Source organism: Pelophylax lessonae (genome assembly GCF_965119305.1).
Source record: "Pelophylax lessonae genome assembly, chromosome: 2".
Taxonomy (NCBI): domain Eukaryota; kingdom Metazoa; phylum Chordata; class Amphibia; order Anura; family Ranidae; genus Pelophylax; species Pelophylax lessonae.
Genome location: NC_138769.1, coordinates 694,623,386 through 694,640,443, shown reverse-complemented (window position 1 = coordinate 694,640,443; position 17,058 = coordinate 694,623,386). Strand labels below are relative to the sequence as shown.

At 46.3% G+C, this 17,058-nt stretch overlaps 1 protein-coding gene across 1 annotated transcript in view; it reads left to right on the top strand.

Moving 5' to 3' along the window:
• Positions 1-17,058, top strand: part of TMEM135 (transmembrane protein 135) — a 612,430-nt gene that overhangs the window by 68,743 nt on the left and 526,629 nt on the right. Inside the window, exon 2 of the mRNA XM_082245904.1 lies at positions 13,669-13,796. Within this exon, the coding sequence (XP_082102030.1) occupies positions 13,669-13,796 (128 nt within the window). The remainder of the gene's footprint in view (positions 1-13,668; positions 13,797-17,058) is intronic.

Here is a 17,058-nt window from a genome sequence, read left to right as displayed (position 1 = left end):
ATCCGATCAGTGCTCGCAGCCAATGGCTGCGAGTGCTGACCAGCCTGTTCTAGTGGGGGGTTGCTCCCTCTTTCAGAACACAACAGCTCAGCGGGGAGATCGCTGTACTAACATCGCATATTTAGTACAGCAAGCTCCTCAGTTTTTTTCCGTTCAGCCCGCTGGGTTGAACAAACAAAAACTTACCGTGTGTACCAGGCATTAGGGAGATTTCCCCCTCACTATTTGTCCTGTTTACTGTTATCGTCAAAAGAAATTCCAAATTTTGGGTTGCTATCCGAACAGTAATGGAGGGGAAATCTTCCAATGGGGACGCTAGTTCTGGTGACACACTGGGATTTCTTCACTTTGGAAGGATTTCCTCTCTCTTCCTATTTTGGCTATGGGACAGGAAGTGAAGGAAAATCTCCCCTATCGGACATAGATGGCAAAAAAAAAAAACTGACAGGGGTTTTAATTTTCCCTTACTCTATCCAAAATAAAGTTTTGCATTTAGTTCTACTTAAGGATGGCTTTTGTATTTTTGTTGTTTTTACTTACCATATTTACTTTTCGTTTAAAAAGGTCCTAAGGCTCTGTTCACATCTAGGTGTTCTGAATCGCGGGCGGAATCGCTGCGATTCTGCCGCGATCCCGAATCACCGCAAATCGCAGAACGTGTTTGAAATCCCCATCATTTTCGATGGCACCCCAATTGTGGCGCGATTTCACCACGACTGTCACCCCGATGAATCGTGGTAAAATTGCGCAAACAGAATCGCGGGATTCCTGTCGCTCAAAGGTGTGAAGGATTTTCTTTTGAGCGACAGCCATTCTGCGATTCTGTTTGCACGATTTTACTGTGGTTCATCTGGCAACAGTGGGGTGCCATTTGAAATGACGGGGTTTGCAAGCACGTCCCGCGATTTGTGGTGATTCGGGATCGCAGGCAGAATTATGGCGATTCCGCCCACAGTTCAGAAGGCTTAGTTGTGAACGGAGTCTAAGTGTTCCTGACATGCTTGAGCATTTTATGTTGCTATTTTTCCTCTAAAAGCAAACTTGGCATGTGTTATAAAGTGTGCGCTGCGAAGTTTGAGATGTTTAAAGTTATATAATCAGTGTGAGAATTGTTTGTATACAGTGTGTGTTATAAAGTGAGCTGAGGGCGATCCGCTTCCTTCTCTGACATCTCTATCTGCGATCATTCACATATGCGCTGTATGTGTGCGGAGTGGAGAGATGGCTGGTTAGACAAGGAGCTTAATACAACGTGATGAAAATGTGTTTTGCTTGATGCGGGATTATTCTGTCATATCTTTTACATGGCACATGGTAGCAAATGCTTGTTTGTTGAACTGGGAAAGTCTCAAACTGAGAAATTATCATCTTAAAGTGGAGTTATACCCTTTGTTTAAAGTGATTCTAAAGCCTAAACATTTTTTTTAACATTAATACATTCCCTACTTTAAAGCAAATGATGTTTAGGTAGCAGTAGCGCCCCCTACTTCCCTTTCTCCCATCCTTATACTTACGTGAGTCCTCAGTGCTGTGCCTGTCTGTAGCGGCTAAGTCCTCTCCCCTAAGCTTTGCTGAGGCAGCAAAAGCCATTGACTTTTGCTGTTGTCAATCAAATCCTGTGACAAGGGAGCGTGGTATTAGGCTGAGTCACGCTGTTTGTGTCTATGGATGCAGGCAGCACGGCTTGGATTCAAGCCTGCACGAGTGCACCTATAGCAAACGGCTTACTGTGTAGGAACTCTCAGAAGAAGAGGAGCCAGGATCACCAGCGGCAAGGGACCAAGAAGAGAAGAGGAGGTTTGGGGTTGCTGTGTGCATTTCCATTGCACAGGGATATATAAAGACTTTACAATCACTTTGACTCAATCTTTTTTTATTTTGAGTAAAGAATAGGGTGCAAAAAGGACAAGATGGAGAAGGGGACTTTCACAATTAGGTCTGAACATTGGGAATCGATTATGGAATATTCCATCCTAGCTTCATGTTTAATGTCCCTTTAACTTGGCCCAAACAAACTATTTACTGCACAGGTGTGTTTGCAGTGTGTTGTATTAACTGTATATAGCTACATATATAGCGCCGTGTTAAGGCAGTGGTTTCGATACTATCTGTCTAAAGCCTCGTACACACGCATCGAAATTTGGCCGGGAATTTTCGTCCGACGACCGATCTGCTGATTTTCGGCTTGTTAGTATGGTGCTCTCGACAACCGACTCCAACTTTTCGCCAAACAAAATTCTGGTGTGCAGGCTATAAAATCTTTGTCCACCGTCAAAACACGTCCGATTTTCGTGCAGTCGGTACAGATTTCGACAGGGAAAAATCTTATGAGCAAGACTGGGCATGCTGAAGTATAATTCTTTCGGACGACAAAATTCGTGTGCAGTCTAGAGCACATTCCAACCAACAGACACCACTCTGGACAAAAGACGAACGACCGGTCGGCGGAAATTCGTTGCGTGTGTACGAGGCTTTACTCTTAGAACAAAATAATGTCGGGTTGCTCAGCCATTCATGGGAAGCTTTGTATTCTATGAATGAATATAACGCTTCCTCTGATGGTGGAGATCATTCCTCATCCATCTGCCTATCCGCCATCAAGGAATACAAAGCTTCCTGTGAATTGCTGAGCAGCGCTTAGCCTGACTCAGGTTTGTTCTGGGAGTGAGAAGGGAAGTCTCTGTCCCACTGGCATCACCCAGTGCTTTATATTGTATGTAACTAAGGCATGCCCAGCAAACACACCTGTTAATGCAATAAATGGTTTCTTTGGACCAGCTTTGCCCAAATTAACTATCTAAAGGGAAATTAAATGTGAAGTTAGGCTTTAATAATGCAAGAATACAGTAATAACCAGATGTTAGAAACCTAGTTCAGCACCATCAAATGCACATTTCTGCATAGTTTTAAGCATCCCATCAGTTTTGTGAAAAAGTGGGCCAGCACTATTTAAATATATATTTATAATATATTTATATACAATAGGAATTGGAGGTCTCAATTTTAGAATGTGAAGGCCCCAAAGTACTTCAGGATTTGTACACGCAACGACGTAGAAAGTCTGATCGAAGAGATAGAAAAGTAAGGCTGGAAGGTGGCAAGATCACATTAGTCAACAGAGAGAGCCTGCTTTTAAACAAATAGGTGTTCAGAAAGAAGTTTTTCACCAAGTTAATTTACAGTGCTTTTCTGTATTTTGGTATATAGGTTTCATGATAGGGTCATGAAATCATCAATATCCATATGAAGAATTCTTGGGGTCCATTTGATTTGAAATGATTCGTATCTGTCGTACAATCATCTGTCCTGTCGTGCGGCCATGTTTGTGTTGTCCGGTGGCCGTTTTGCGGATGTTTGCCGTTGAAAATATCAGTGGCCATGACAGTGGAGCCCTGTGGGTGGTAATTTCGGCGGTGGGAGCCCCCCCTCCTCCCCTGGTGCTGACTCATGGATCTTTTTCACTTCCTGATCGCCACACATGGAGTGGAGATTATCCTGGTGGCTGCAGGTGCCTGTTTCTGCTGGGTGGAGAGTCTGGTGGGGTTCTCTTCCTCTCTGCTGAGGATCGATTGGTGCTTTGTGTTTGGCGAATGGGTGATGCTGCCAGTGCGGTGGGGGCTGTCCCTTTGCAGTGTTTTACACTTTTTGTGGGGTCCCGCTGGTGACTTATGAAATCTTAGGAGCACACCACCCCACCTGATCCCCTCTCTGAAGCTGCAGGACCCTCCGGGTCCCAACCATTCATCGATGCACTGAAGGCGGTCCTGGAGTCCTTTGTGTCCCAGGTGGCGGTAGCTTTCGGGTGATGAGCTAGCAAAAAGCGCCCCAAGCCCTCATCTGTCTCATTAGATCCTGAATCTAATTTGGCCGCCGTGGACGTGAGTCACCCTGCTGGGTCTGCGGCCACGCGTCCGGAATCCTCAGATAGTGAGGATGATTCTTCCACATCTGCAACCGAGCACGAAAAGGTGCTGGTGGAAGCTCTGATTGTATCTGTGCATGAGACCTTGAAAATGGAGGACACAGCAGCGACAGAGGCGCAGGTTCCTTTTGGCAGTCACAAGCCATCTAGAGCTGCAAAGGTGTTCTTTTTTCCCGCCTATTTTGACAGAATTGTAGCTAAAGAGTGGGGACTAACAAAGCTTCCCCTTGGGGTCTCTAAGCAATTTACTAGGGGTTGCCCCTATGAGGAGTCCATTATTAAGAAGTGGACTGTTCCACCAGTGGCGGACCCTCCGGTTTCCAGATTGAACAAGGCAATCATAATTCCGGTTGAAGAGTCCCGGCCTTAAAGGATCCGGCTGACAGGAAGGCGGAGGCTGTGGCCTGCAGTATGTACATTCTGGCTGATTTGGCACTGAGGGCAGTATTCACCATTGCCTTCGTATTGCAAACTCTGACCAAGTGGGCTACGTTTTTATGCCGTGACCTGGAGGGAGAACAGCTCCCCCCTGCCTTTGCTGAGCTGGCGGACCAGCTGGTCCAGGGACTGCAGTTTATCTGTGATGCCTTTTGGGATGTAGCTCCTTAGTGGCTCGGCTCTCTGTTTCGGCTGTGGTCCTTCGGCGTGTCTTTTGGCTTAAATGCTGGTCTGCGAACCAGACTTCTAAAAAACTTTGACTGACCTCCCCTTTCAAGGGGATTGCCTGTTTGGAGCTACCCTGGATGATATCATTAAAGGTCTCACAGAGGGAAAGAGTACTTTTTCTTCTGCAGGCTACTAAGGGCAAGGAACCTCGTCATAAGAAGTTTTTTTGTCCTCAGAGTCGACTGACAAGGGCTCCAAGCCTTTCAGGGCCTCCTCTGGAGGATCCAAATGAACCTGGCCTGGCAAGCCAAGAGCGGTCTTCTCCAGACCCGCAGACAAGGCTCCTTCAGCATGAAGGTGCGCCCTCACCCGCATCGGGGGTGGGGGAATGTCTTTGCTGGTTTCCAGACCCGTGGACTTCCCTGGTACAAGACAAGTGGGTCCACGAAGTCCTTCGGTCCGGCTACAAGATCGAGTTTCACTCTTGTCCCCCGGTAAGGTTCTTTCCTTCCAATGTGGGCGTGTCCCCTGACCACTTACAGGGTCTGTTTGGGACGGTATAAGACCTGTTAACTCAAGGGGTAATTGTCCCGGATTCCGACTTAGGAACATTTTTAGGGTTTTTACTCAAACCCGTTTACAGTTCCCAGGAAGGAAGGCAAGGTGCGTTCAATCCTGGACCTCAAGGTGCTGAACTGCTTTGTGCGGGTGAAGAAGTTCAGGATGGAGTCCATTCACACAGTGGTGGCATCGCTGCATCAGGGGGATTTTCTTACCTCTATCGACATCAGGGACGCTTACCTTCACATTCCAATATGTGCCGGTCACCAGCGCTTCCCTCGATTTGCCGTGGGAGAGGAGCATTATCGGTTTGTGGCATTATCCTTTGGTCTCTCCTCTGCTCCTTGGGTCTTCACAGCAGTGTTAGCCCCAGTGTTAGGATTGTTACGCAAGCGGAGGATTGCGGTACTGGGCTACTTGGACGACCTCCTTCTGTGAGTCTCCTACTTCTTTTGTGGAAAACCTGGAAATCACCATACTAACTCTGAGGGAGTTCAGCTGAATTCAGAATTTTCAGAAGTCTGCTCTGGTTCCGTCCACAAAGCTGGACTATCTGGGTCTGACTCTGATGGTGTCTACCTTTTTGAGGCGGTTCTGTTTGCACAGTTCTATAAGAGGTCCCTGCAAAGGGAGATTCTGGCCAAATGGGACAAGACTCCGCAGTCTCTGAAAATTCCGATCCGGCTGAGCTGGGGAACGAAAGAGTCCCTGATATGGTGGCTTCGCTCTCTGGCGCTTCGGCTGGATAAATCTTTCCTCCCCTTGTATTGGGCAGTGGTCACCACGGATGCCAGCCTGTCCGGCTGGGGAGGCGTCCTCAGCAATAATTCTGCTCAGAGAATCTGGACACTGGAAGAGTCCAGACTACCAATGTCTTGGAACTCTGAGCGATCAGACTGTGCCTGGAACATTCAACAGATTATCTTCAGGGATGTCCAGTGCGCATTCAATCTGACAATGCCACGGCCGTGGCTTATGTCAATCACCAAGGGGGGCACAAGAAGTGTCCTGGTGGCTCTGGAGGTATTCGGCGTTCTAAGGTGGGCAGAACGGTTCGTTCCAGCCTTCTGCGCCGTACACAGTCCCAGGGTGGAAAAATGTCAGGCAGATTACCACAGTTGGCAGGCATTGGACCAAGGGGAGTGATCCATTCATCCGGAGGTGTTTCATGTTTGCACAGTGTCTCTGAAGGGGCATCCTCGAGGTGGATCTGTTGGCGTCTCAGCTCAACAGAAAGGTGCAGAGGTTTGTGGCTCGATCAAGGGATCCTCCGGCAGACGCCGCAAGCGTGCTGGTGGCCCTGTTGAGTCAGTATCCTCTGATTTATGCCTTCCCTCCTCTCAAGCTTGTGCCAAGACTTCTATGCAGGATCGAGGCAGAAGGAATTCCGGTGTGGCCTCGCCAGGCTTGGTACACCGATTTGGTGTGGCTGGTTGCAGACGTTCCTTGGAAGCTTCCTCTCAGGGAGGATCTGCTAAGGACCAATCTTCCATCCTGTTTTACAGTCGCTGGCTATGATGGCTTGGCTGTGTAACGCCAGGTGCTGATGAATAGAGGGTTGTCTGAGTCGGTAATTTCAACACTGTTAAAAGCTAGGAAATCTACTTCTAGGAAGATCTACCATCGTACTTGGCAGACGTACATTGCGTGAGTGAGAGTGTTGAGTCTCTGGAGGTTTATCCTCTCTCCTTGTCGGTGGCTCAGAACTTGACCTTCCTTCAACAGGGGTTGAACAGAAATTTGCCTTGAGTTCCGTCAAGGGCCAGGTGTTGGCTTTTGCCATCTTCTTCTAACGGCCCTTTGGCCACACTCTCCCTGGTGCATACCTTTCTTCAGGGGGTCCCACATTTGGTTCCTCCAGTGCGATCTCCGTTGCCGCCTTCGGACCTCGATTTGGTGCTTTCGGTCCTCTAGAAGCCTCCCTTTGAGAATCTTTGGGAGATTCCCTTGCTTACACTGTCTCAAAAGGTGGCTTTTTTGATGGCTATCACCTCTGGGTGCAGGTTGTCCAAACTGGCGGCGTTATCCTGTCCGTCGTTCCTCCCACAGGTTGTCTCTGATTTTCATTTGAATGAAGACATTGTGTTTCCTTTCCCTGTTTCACAGGGCAAAATATCTGAAGGACATTGCCTTGCATGCCTTGGATGTGTTTCGGGCAATTAGGGTGTTCCTGACAGCTATGGAGTCTTTTAGGAAGTCAGACTCACTATTTGTGCTAATGGATGGGCCTCTGAAAGGGTTGTCCGCTTCCTGTGTCCATTTCCAGATGGATCAGACAGTTGGTGATTCAAGCCTATTCCACTAGGGGTCAGTTTCCTTCTTTCCCTGTCAAGGAGCACGCTACTCGGGCACTTAGTGCCTCTTGGGCCTTCTGTCGTCCGGGGTCAGTGATGCAGGTTTGCAAGGTAGCCATCTGGTCATCAGTGCACACTTTCACAAAGTACTATAAAGTGGATGTGTTGACATCTGCAGGATGCTTCTTTTGGCCGCAAGGTTTTGCAGGCTGCTGGTCCTCTTTGAGGGTGTATTGTTTTTTTCAGGTGCGTTCCAGTTGTCTTTGGTTGAGCTCTTGGTGCCTGGTTGGCTACTGTTTAGCCTTGGGAATGTTTTTGCTGTTCCCACCCCTCATGTTTAACACTGCTTTGGGATGTCCCAATGGTCGTGAAGATCAGGAGCTGTGTACGGCAATGAACGAAAGAGAAAATGGGGGATGTTTGACTTACCGTACAATTAATTCATTTCTCTGATGTTCATTGATGGACACAGCACCCACCCCTCTGTGGAGTTGTAAGTCTTCTGACACTGCGTGTAACAAAATTGAATGGCTATAGCAGAGAGCGGGAGTATACCCCCTGGGACTGCCCATAGGCATAGCCAGATTCTTTTTCTGCCTATTGTCCTACTCTTGTAGGGGGCAGTATAGCCCAATAGTTTATGAAGATCAAGAGCTGTGTCCATCAGTGAACATCAGAGAAATGAATTTTACGGTAAGTCAGAAATCAAATTTTTTCTGTGTTAATTGCTAACAATTTTCTAGTTCTCTCCAGGTTACATTGTATGACAGTTGAGATAAGAGTTTTTGTCCCCTGCTGAACAAGATTGTGCAGGTTACAAATGTCACCAGGAGAGACTGGCCTGAGCAAACCGTGACCTCATAGCCAAATTCTCTTTCTTGTAAAGTGGAGTGATAGGTATTAATAGAATGTGTGAATGGAGCACTTCACTAAATCGAGCAAGTGCTGCGGCTCAATGCTTGGGTTTCTTTTGAAGTGAACAAATATTTCTAGATTCACTGTTGCTGGTTTGTGTCCGTAGCAATGGAAAAAGGCCATTACTGTCATGTTTCTCATTGTCCTAGCCCAAGTAAAATATCATTATTGTCTGTTAGGAAACACACACAGAGGCACAGTTATAAACCAATGTCATTTGTGGCCATGTAAAAGATATGCTGACAGTGTTGGAAGTGCACTTCCACATTTTCAGCCAAATGCGGTAAATCCCCCACTATATACAGTATTTGTGCTCCCGTTTTACACAGCATACCTGAAATTTATTTTAAAGTAAATATTTCTCACCTTTCTAGTTCTTTCTTTGTAACAGGATTATACCTAGGACCCTAAAGGCAGCTTGTATTGTTCTGAATAAATTGCAGGGGACAGATTTAAGGCAGGTATAGCCAGCTTGAATTTTGGCCGTTACACCTGCAGAAGTGGGAGAACAAAATCAATTGATTCTTTCATCCATGATAACAGTGTATATCCCCATTGTATTCAGGCATCTGCAGCACTCGTGGCTGCCAAACAACTATTGATCTGATAAATTTCCACCCAGTTCAACTTTTTAATCAACTTTTGTTGAGCCCGGTGGTATTTGCAATGCCACCCATGGCTTGCATTTTGTCATCTATATGGGCCCTTAGGGACAGATTGGTTTATGATTGCAAAGAACCCCCCTGCCACTATTGGATGTAAGTCTGGATACTGAACGCTGCCAGAAACATAGGAAGTGTCGGACTCCACCGGCACAGCCAGGACCATGGCTGCCACAGTGTACTTCCCTAACATCCCTACAGTGTTGCAGATGAACCATCACCATTTGCTGATCAACTATTTCCTCTGTGTGAGTTACTACATTGTTTTTATGTAATGAATAACCTTTTAATCTACACTGAGGTGGTGCTGCTTTTCTTCTACCCCTTTTTGTCTGTTGCAGAGTCCCTCTAGCTCTGTATGAAGCCTGCAGCCACCTCCACCATCCATCTCCACTAACCCCAGGGATTGAACTATCCTGCATACCTCCTAAAAAGACTACCTACAGCCACAGTTGATACTTTTTTCATAAGATCAAATGTACTTGACTCTTTCACTGGCGCAGGTCTGTGACTTTCTTTAAATGAAAAGAAGTTTGAATGCTAGGGGGAAAACACAATTGGTATTTCAGACAGAAACGGTGAATACACCAACGCTGCAATGGTCAATTTCTAAATTGAGTTTTGTGTGTTTAAAACATTTAAAGTGATCTGAGCTCAAAAAGTGATTTTCTCTGTTCAAGGGACCATATAAACATTTTAATTGTGGCTAAGCAATACCCTGAACAATATACTCTTTGTCCTGAATTTCTCCTGAAAAATAGTCATGCACTTCATATACATAGAGACTTAAAGCGGAGTTCCAGCCATTTCACTCACCTGTCCAACGGTCCAGCGATGCGGCCGCCAGAAGCCTCGATCCTCTCCCTCTGCGCCGGCATCACTGCTGTGGGCACCCGGCTGTGACAGTTTGCGGCTTCACAGCCGGGTACCCACTGCGCATGCGCGAGTCGTGCTGCGCGTCTTGATTGACCTCTGTCATGTCCCAGAAGATTGCAGGGAGGGAGGGGGAGAGGAGAACTTCCGCTCAGGGCGCTCCGAGCGGAAGTGGGAGCGGGTACCTGTCAAAACTAGGTACCCGCTCCCCCCCAAAAAAATGACATGCCAAATGTGGCATGTCAGGGGGTTCGAATACCTAAAGCGGAAGTTCCACTTTTGGGTGGAACTCCGCTTTAAGGCCCATACACACGATACGAAAATCGGAAGGGAAATTTCGTCCGAACGATCTGCTGATTTTCGGATTGTTTGTATAGTGCTTTCGACAGCCGATTACGGATTTTCGGACGACAAAAACTGGATGTGCAGGCTATAACATTTTTATCATACGTCAACACAACATCCGATTTTCGTTTTAATTAGTATAGTTTTCGTCTGAAAAAAATCTTAAGAGCAAGACTAGGCATGCTCAGAGACGAAAGAACACATAGAAAACAATCCAACACATGACATCTCTTCTGAAGTTGAATTCTGTCGTACGGGAAAATTCGTATGAAAATAACCTCTTCACTTTCCACATCAGACTAGCATGCAACAAAAAACGGACGACAGATCGTTCGATAATCTGATCGTGTGTACGGGGCTTAAGTCTCATAGCTGTTTTCTGTAGTGTAAGACACTCCTGCCTCTGATTGCTAGTTTCACAAGATTTGGCTGAGGTCTGTACTGTGGTGCTCACTGTTCTCCTTGCTGGTGGGAAAGCTACAGTGCGTACTTATCCCTGTTTCTGCTTTATTTATTGTGTGAATCTTCTATCACATGGGTGTCCAACCTTTTGGCTTCTCTGGGCTACATTAAGTGTAGAGAAATTTTCTCGGGCCGCATATAAAATATATACTATAGTTAAGGTATATAAGTAATAAAATGCCGCCGCACCCTTCCCGCACCGCTAGACCCCCCGTACTAATTTAGCACAACTAGAGGATGATCAAATGAGATGGAATCAGTATAAAGAGGTTTACTTCTTCTGAGAGATATTAAAGGAACACTCCAACCACCATGACCACTTCAGTGATTTGAAGTGGTCATGGTGGTAGGAGTCAGAAACATTGCACATGCTCGCCTCCACCCCCCCCCCCTTCCCCTCCGAGGCAGCCTCTGCCTACCATTAGTTGGAAGCCACAGTGGCCATGCCCCCAACCCAACTTCCTTCCTCCCTAGCAAAAAAAAAATTGTCAGGGGGCAGTGGGCCGCATTGCCCGGGGTTCTGGGCCGCATGTGGCCCCCGGGCCGCAGGTTGGACATGCCTGTTCTATCAGAAAACATATCACAAGTAACCATGGCAGCAACTCTGCAATGAAAGAATCCTGCCTCTACCAAGGTTGCCGTCCCCCCCAGATACTGTAAGAAAAGCAGACCATACAATAGTGACCATTCCTTTGCTCTCTACAATGGTGACCATTCCTTTGCTCTCTACAATGGTGACCATTCCTTTGCTCTCTACAATGGTGACCATTCCTTTGCTCTCTACAATGGTGACCATTCCTTTGCTCTCTGCTTGCCTTTTTTGGGCACAACATCCCCATTCTCGGTGCTTTCTAACAAAGAGCTTAGTAACTGAGACTTCAGTACAGATGACCGTTCATATGGAGAACATTCTGGCTAAGATTTCCTTTGATTGAAAAAAGGAGGGTATATGGCGCAATGAATGTAGTTTGTGTATACTAATGATGTGAATTCAGCACAAAAAGTCCATAATTTCAATTGGAATATCCGGGGTGACTTTTTGCTGGCCTCAGTTGATGCATCACCTTCTTAGAGACTAAACTGTCTCTGGGTGAACAAATAGAGAGAGGGGGCGTGTAGTAAGTGCAAAATAAATCATATTAGAGTGAAAGACAATTGGCAACTTACTCAAACAGGTAAAAGCCTCTGGTGGGGGACCTCACAGATCATGCCATCCCTGACACCCCGGCCTTCTTTATCTTGCAATTATCGAGTATTCCGATGAGGAAATATACGAAATCTATTGTGCCCCATGTGCTGTCCGCGGCGAGGTCTTGCAACCCACTCTATTGGAAGACTACCCAACCACCCTCCATGAGAGATTGCATGAGCAGTTTGGAGGATATAAACAAGATGGAGGACCTGACCCTCACAGCGCTCCCCAAACGAGACAGAAACAAAAACAAATGGGGATACTGGAATATGTTTCTCATCTCTGATAGGGAGAAGGCGCTGATGTGCCCCTAGCTCCGCTGAGATATCCGCCTTAGATGGGTGGCCTGGCCCGGCGCGGCATCCCCCTACTCCTGCCCCTTCCCCTCCTCCCCCCCTGTCCTCCCTTCTTTCTCATCTTTTCTTATCTCCCCCTTTTTTTTTTTTCCTTCTTCCTCTCTTCTCGCTATGGTGCTATCCTGTCTTTCTGCCCCCTGTTATGTCTCCCATGATGCCAAGTAACATTCTGTATGCACTTAATGGGGAGGTTTTCCTCCCCATGTTCCACCACTTGTTTACAACCTAGTTTACTCTTGAATAGAATGTCCTTGGCTGTATTGTCTAATTTAGGGTCTTAAGATCTTTTCCCACCTCGGTGGGGCCTATCTTCGATGTTTTTTCTTTGCATAACGGGTGCCTTTACCTTTATGATGGTTTTGCCTTCTTAACATTTTGCCTTACCTTACTGGAGGATTGTTTACTGTGGTTGTTTTATATGTACCCTGTTGTTACTCCTCTTTGATCGTTTCAATAAAATTTAATATTTGAAAAAAAAAAAAAGCCTCTGGTGGTAGTCTTCAGCCGAGTAAGACACCTTGGTACAAACGAACATTCTAGGTGGGATGGTGGGTAACCTGTAGAGCCAAGAAGACACACCAGAACGCAACAGACTGAGTTCAGTAATGTACAGTCAGTATTAGGAGCTTGGAAATTAGCAACTCACATGGTGCATAAGAAATGGTGCTTTTTTTATATCACCTTTGGTTAGCAGCTGTCTCTGGCATGTGGAGCATGGGGTCTCTTCTGTAAAACATGCAGCCTTGTAGGGCCCAAAACCCAGCTGTGATGGAGGAAGCAGAAACCAAAATGATGGTCGCCAAACTCCTTTGGGATGCAGAACATACAGGAAGTGACGTTAGGGGCGGGGCTACATGTTTTGAGGCCACCCACGCCTCTTTCTCAAATCAAAAGTTTTTGGCTTGAGAAAGAGGCTTGGCAGCCTCAAAACATTTGAACAGCTATAGTTTTATAAATGCTGTAAGGGCTCTTTCACACGGTCCGCCTCCGTAGGCGGATCCGTGTTGCTCAGCGGGGATCGATCCGCGATCCCCGCTGAGCCGGCGGATGACAGCTCCGTCTCCGCTTGCAGAGCGGAGAGGGAGGTGTCTCAGCCCCCGCTGCCCTCTATGGGGGATCGGATGAGAGCGGACCGCTTGTCCGCTCTCATCAGATCCGATCCGATTACTGAACGGATGGAAAAATAGGGTTTCCATCCGTCCAGATTTCACGCACAGGATCGGATGCGGATGGCAGCGGGTGTCAGCGAAGGTGTCTCCGCTGACATCCGCTGCCCCATAGAGCTGCATGGAGGATCCGATCAGATCTACCTAAAAAACTGACAGGCGGATCTGATCGGATCGCCCGTGTGAAAGAGCCCTAACTCTCTCACTTTTGTTTTTTTATATTTTTTAGAAAATGTTATAAGGATCCTGGTAGAATTTGTGTTCTTTTTCTTCCATGTCTAGTCCTCCTAATACCCTTTTGTCTTATATTTCAGGCAGCCGCACTTCTGCGGAGGAGAAAACTTGATTACTACATGCACAGATTACTACCTGAACTCCTGCGCTCCACGTCTTTTTTAACCGCCAACGGGAGCCTATACATTGCCTTCTTCTGTATACTAAGGTCAGTATGTACATTTTTGCCCTGTTGCTGTAAGGGTGCCTTCATACCAAGGAGAAGGCTGATGTTGATAGAAGCATGTTAATGTTTGTGATCTGTCAGCATTTACCTGAAGGGTAATCGGAGGCTATGGATCATTGCAGCAGCTCAGGCAGAGATGGATTAAGAAAGAAAGAATCAGATTTTACCTCCTACCCCCATTCTTTTTATTGACATTTATAAGGAGGGCAGTAGGCACAGAGAAGCCACCCTACTGCCTGCAATGCTTAGGTTTGTCAGGGTGCCATTTATAATAGATGGCACAGCAACACACCACATGGTTTTTTATGCACTGTGATAAGTGCCCATAAAATGTATACATTTTCCACAACTAAATGTGCAATAGTTTTTTGGGCCAACGTAAAGCAAACTTTTACCTAGCTTTACCCCTCCTTCCCAGCAGCATATACTTACCTTTTGTTTACCCTCCTGCTGCTCCATTTATAAGGAGCTGAAGAAAACACTCTTCATCTTCATATGATAGACCAAGGCCAGTCCACACCACTTCTTAAAACTGAACTCTACCCATAACCGTTTGATAAGAATTAATGTTCTTTAACAAAAGAACATACATTTCACATTGATAATTATGCTACCAAAATTGGTGTGTGCTGAAAATTGCCCCCAGCGTTGCTCCTGTTTTTTCTTGTTTGAGGCTGCCATTTTGTTGAGGCCCAGAGCAGAACCTTCCTTATTGGAAACTCTCCCCCTCTCCTTGGTCTCAAAAACTATTTGCCACTTTTTTCAATTTAAAATATGTACATTGCCCGCCTTAATTGTATCAGGCTCAGATAAAGAGAAAGGCTGGCAGAAGCTTTAACTGCTTAAGCCCCGAAAGATTTTACCCCCTTCCTGACCAGGCCCTATTTTGCAATTCGGCACTGCGTGAATTTAACGGACAATTGCGCAGTCGTGTGACGCTGTACCTAAATGAATTTGACGTCCTTTTTTCCCCACAAACAGAGCTTTCTTTTAGTGGTATTTGATCACCTCTGCAATTTTTTTGATCATGCGCTGTAAACAAAAAAAGAGTGACAATTTTGCAAAAATAACAATATTTTTCACATTTTTTTTATACGAAATTCCCCAAAAAAATGTAAAAATCTAAATTTTTTTAACATTTTTGTTCATTTTGTTGTATGCTACATATGTTTGGTAAAAAAAATCTCAATAAGCGTATTTTGATTGGTTTGCGCAAAAGTTATTGCGTTTACTAACTAAGGGAAAGATTTTTATCATTTTTGTTGTTTTTTTTTTTTTTTTAACGAGTAATGGCGGCGATCTGCGATTTCTTTTTTTTGCGGGACTGCGACATTGTGGCGGACAGATCGGACCCTTGACTGACATTTTTGACACTTTTGGGGTTACCAGTGTCATTACTACAGTAATCAGTGCTATACATATGCACTGTTACTGTAAAAATGACACTGGCAGGGAAGGGGTTAACTTTATTGGGGAAGGGGGGGTTAAGTGTGTCCGTAGGGGTGTGTTTCTAACTGTGCAGGGATGTGACTTTACATGTAACAGCAGAGATCTACGGTCCTATATAGCAGGACCGTATGATCTCTGCTGTTACACAGGGAAGAATGACAGGCGGCTTTGTTTACATTAGCCGCCTGCATTTCTCCCTTCACAGCGGACGATCGCGAGTGACCGGCGGACATCGGGTCTGCCGGTCACTCGCGCGGAGGTGTCCTTGAACGAGCGGGGGCGGGCTCGCCCCCTATTGGCTCACAGGCTAGCGACGTACCGATACGTCACTTTGCCTGGCCGGGGCTGACCGCCGCAGTATATGTACTTGCGTCGGTCGGCAACCGGTTAAGCAAGCCAAAGATAATGCAATTTTATTTCTTCAGGAAAGAAAATTGCTTGATTCCCCTATCAACACTGTTGATGGGGGAATCTTTCCCACAACGCTATTGTGTTTAGTCGGCAGGGAGCCTTCCCTGCCGGTAAAAATCCATAAACACTGTTGGCGGCAATAGCCGCTGGCAGTAATTGCATGCAGACAATCCGACAGGCTCGTTGCACTGAATCAGTCGATTGATCAATCGAATTTCAGCCAGTCCCTGCTGAACCGGTTGAGATTTGATCCATCTATGCCCGACTGTACAGTGCTGAAGTTCACAGGCTACCCATGAGGGAGAAAGGAGAGAATATCAGGGAGATAAGATAAGACACTGTCTTTGTAAGTTTTGCTTTGTGTCTCCCTGGCAGCAGACTTTGTCCTGTCACCTCTCCTGTTTTTCTTTTCTCCCTCCCTAATTTGTGTTCCCTAACCACAGTCTGCCTACTACTTGTTGCTTTCCTCCCCCTTCAGCAGCAGTAAATCTTAAAGCTGTCAGCTGATCGGCCTCTAGTGGCTCTGATTTTAGGCACAGTGTCAAGAATGGAAAGCAACTGAGCATGTGCAGAACAGGGTGAGACAGTGTATTACTTGTTTTTAAACAGTATAGGCACTTATTTTTAAAGTTTAACATATTACTTCAAAAGGGGCCAACCTGAAGTGATCAATCAGGACTTCAATTTTCTGACTAATAAAGTTCCACTTTAAGCAAGGACTCCAGCGACTTCTACCTTTTAGGACTCAGCAAATCATACCTTTCAGGTTTACAGCAAATCATACTTTCTTGGACTCCATCGACTTGTACCTTTATACAGGGTTTTCCCTTCTCTCCCAGGAGATAAATAGAGGGCATTGGAGTGATGTATCTTCAGAGTAGATATATTCATCTATGGAGGTCTGCGTTAAAAGAAGCCTTTTGCTTTACTTTGCTTAGGCAAAGCACATGCTCACTTTAACCACTTTACGACCGCCCGCCACAGATGTACTGCAGCAGGCAGCCGCTCCCAGGCAAATTGCCGTACATGTACGGCGCTCGCTCTCCGGAGGCGAGGAAGCTGATGCAGCGGGCAGGTGGCTCTGATTGCCGCCTGACACCCGCGATCTTTCCCCGCTGAGAGAGAAGAACACAGCTGACCGTTCTTCTCCCTGCAATGATCATAGAGCCCCTGTGATCCTTCTATATAGGATCACATGTCTCTTTGGTCATTTCAGAAGCCACGCCCCCCCACAGTTAGGATCACTCCCCTAGGCTTACATTTCTCTAGCGCTCATCGACAGACGTAGTCCTCGGTGATACACCACCTTCGGGTTATGTTACCTCCGCAGGAGCAGGACTAGACAGGAAATTAAAAAGCTCTGGCCACACCCTAGGGGCAGTCC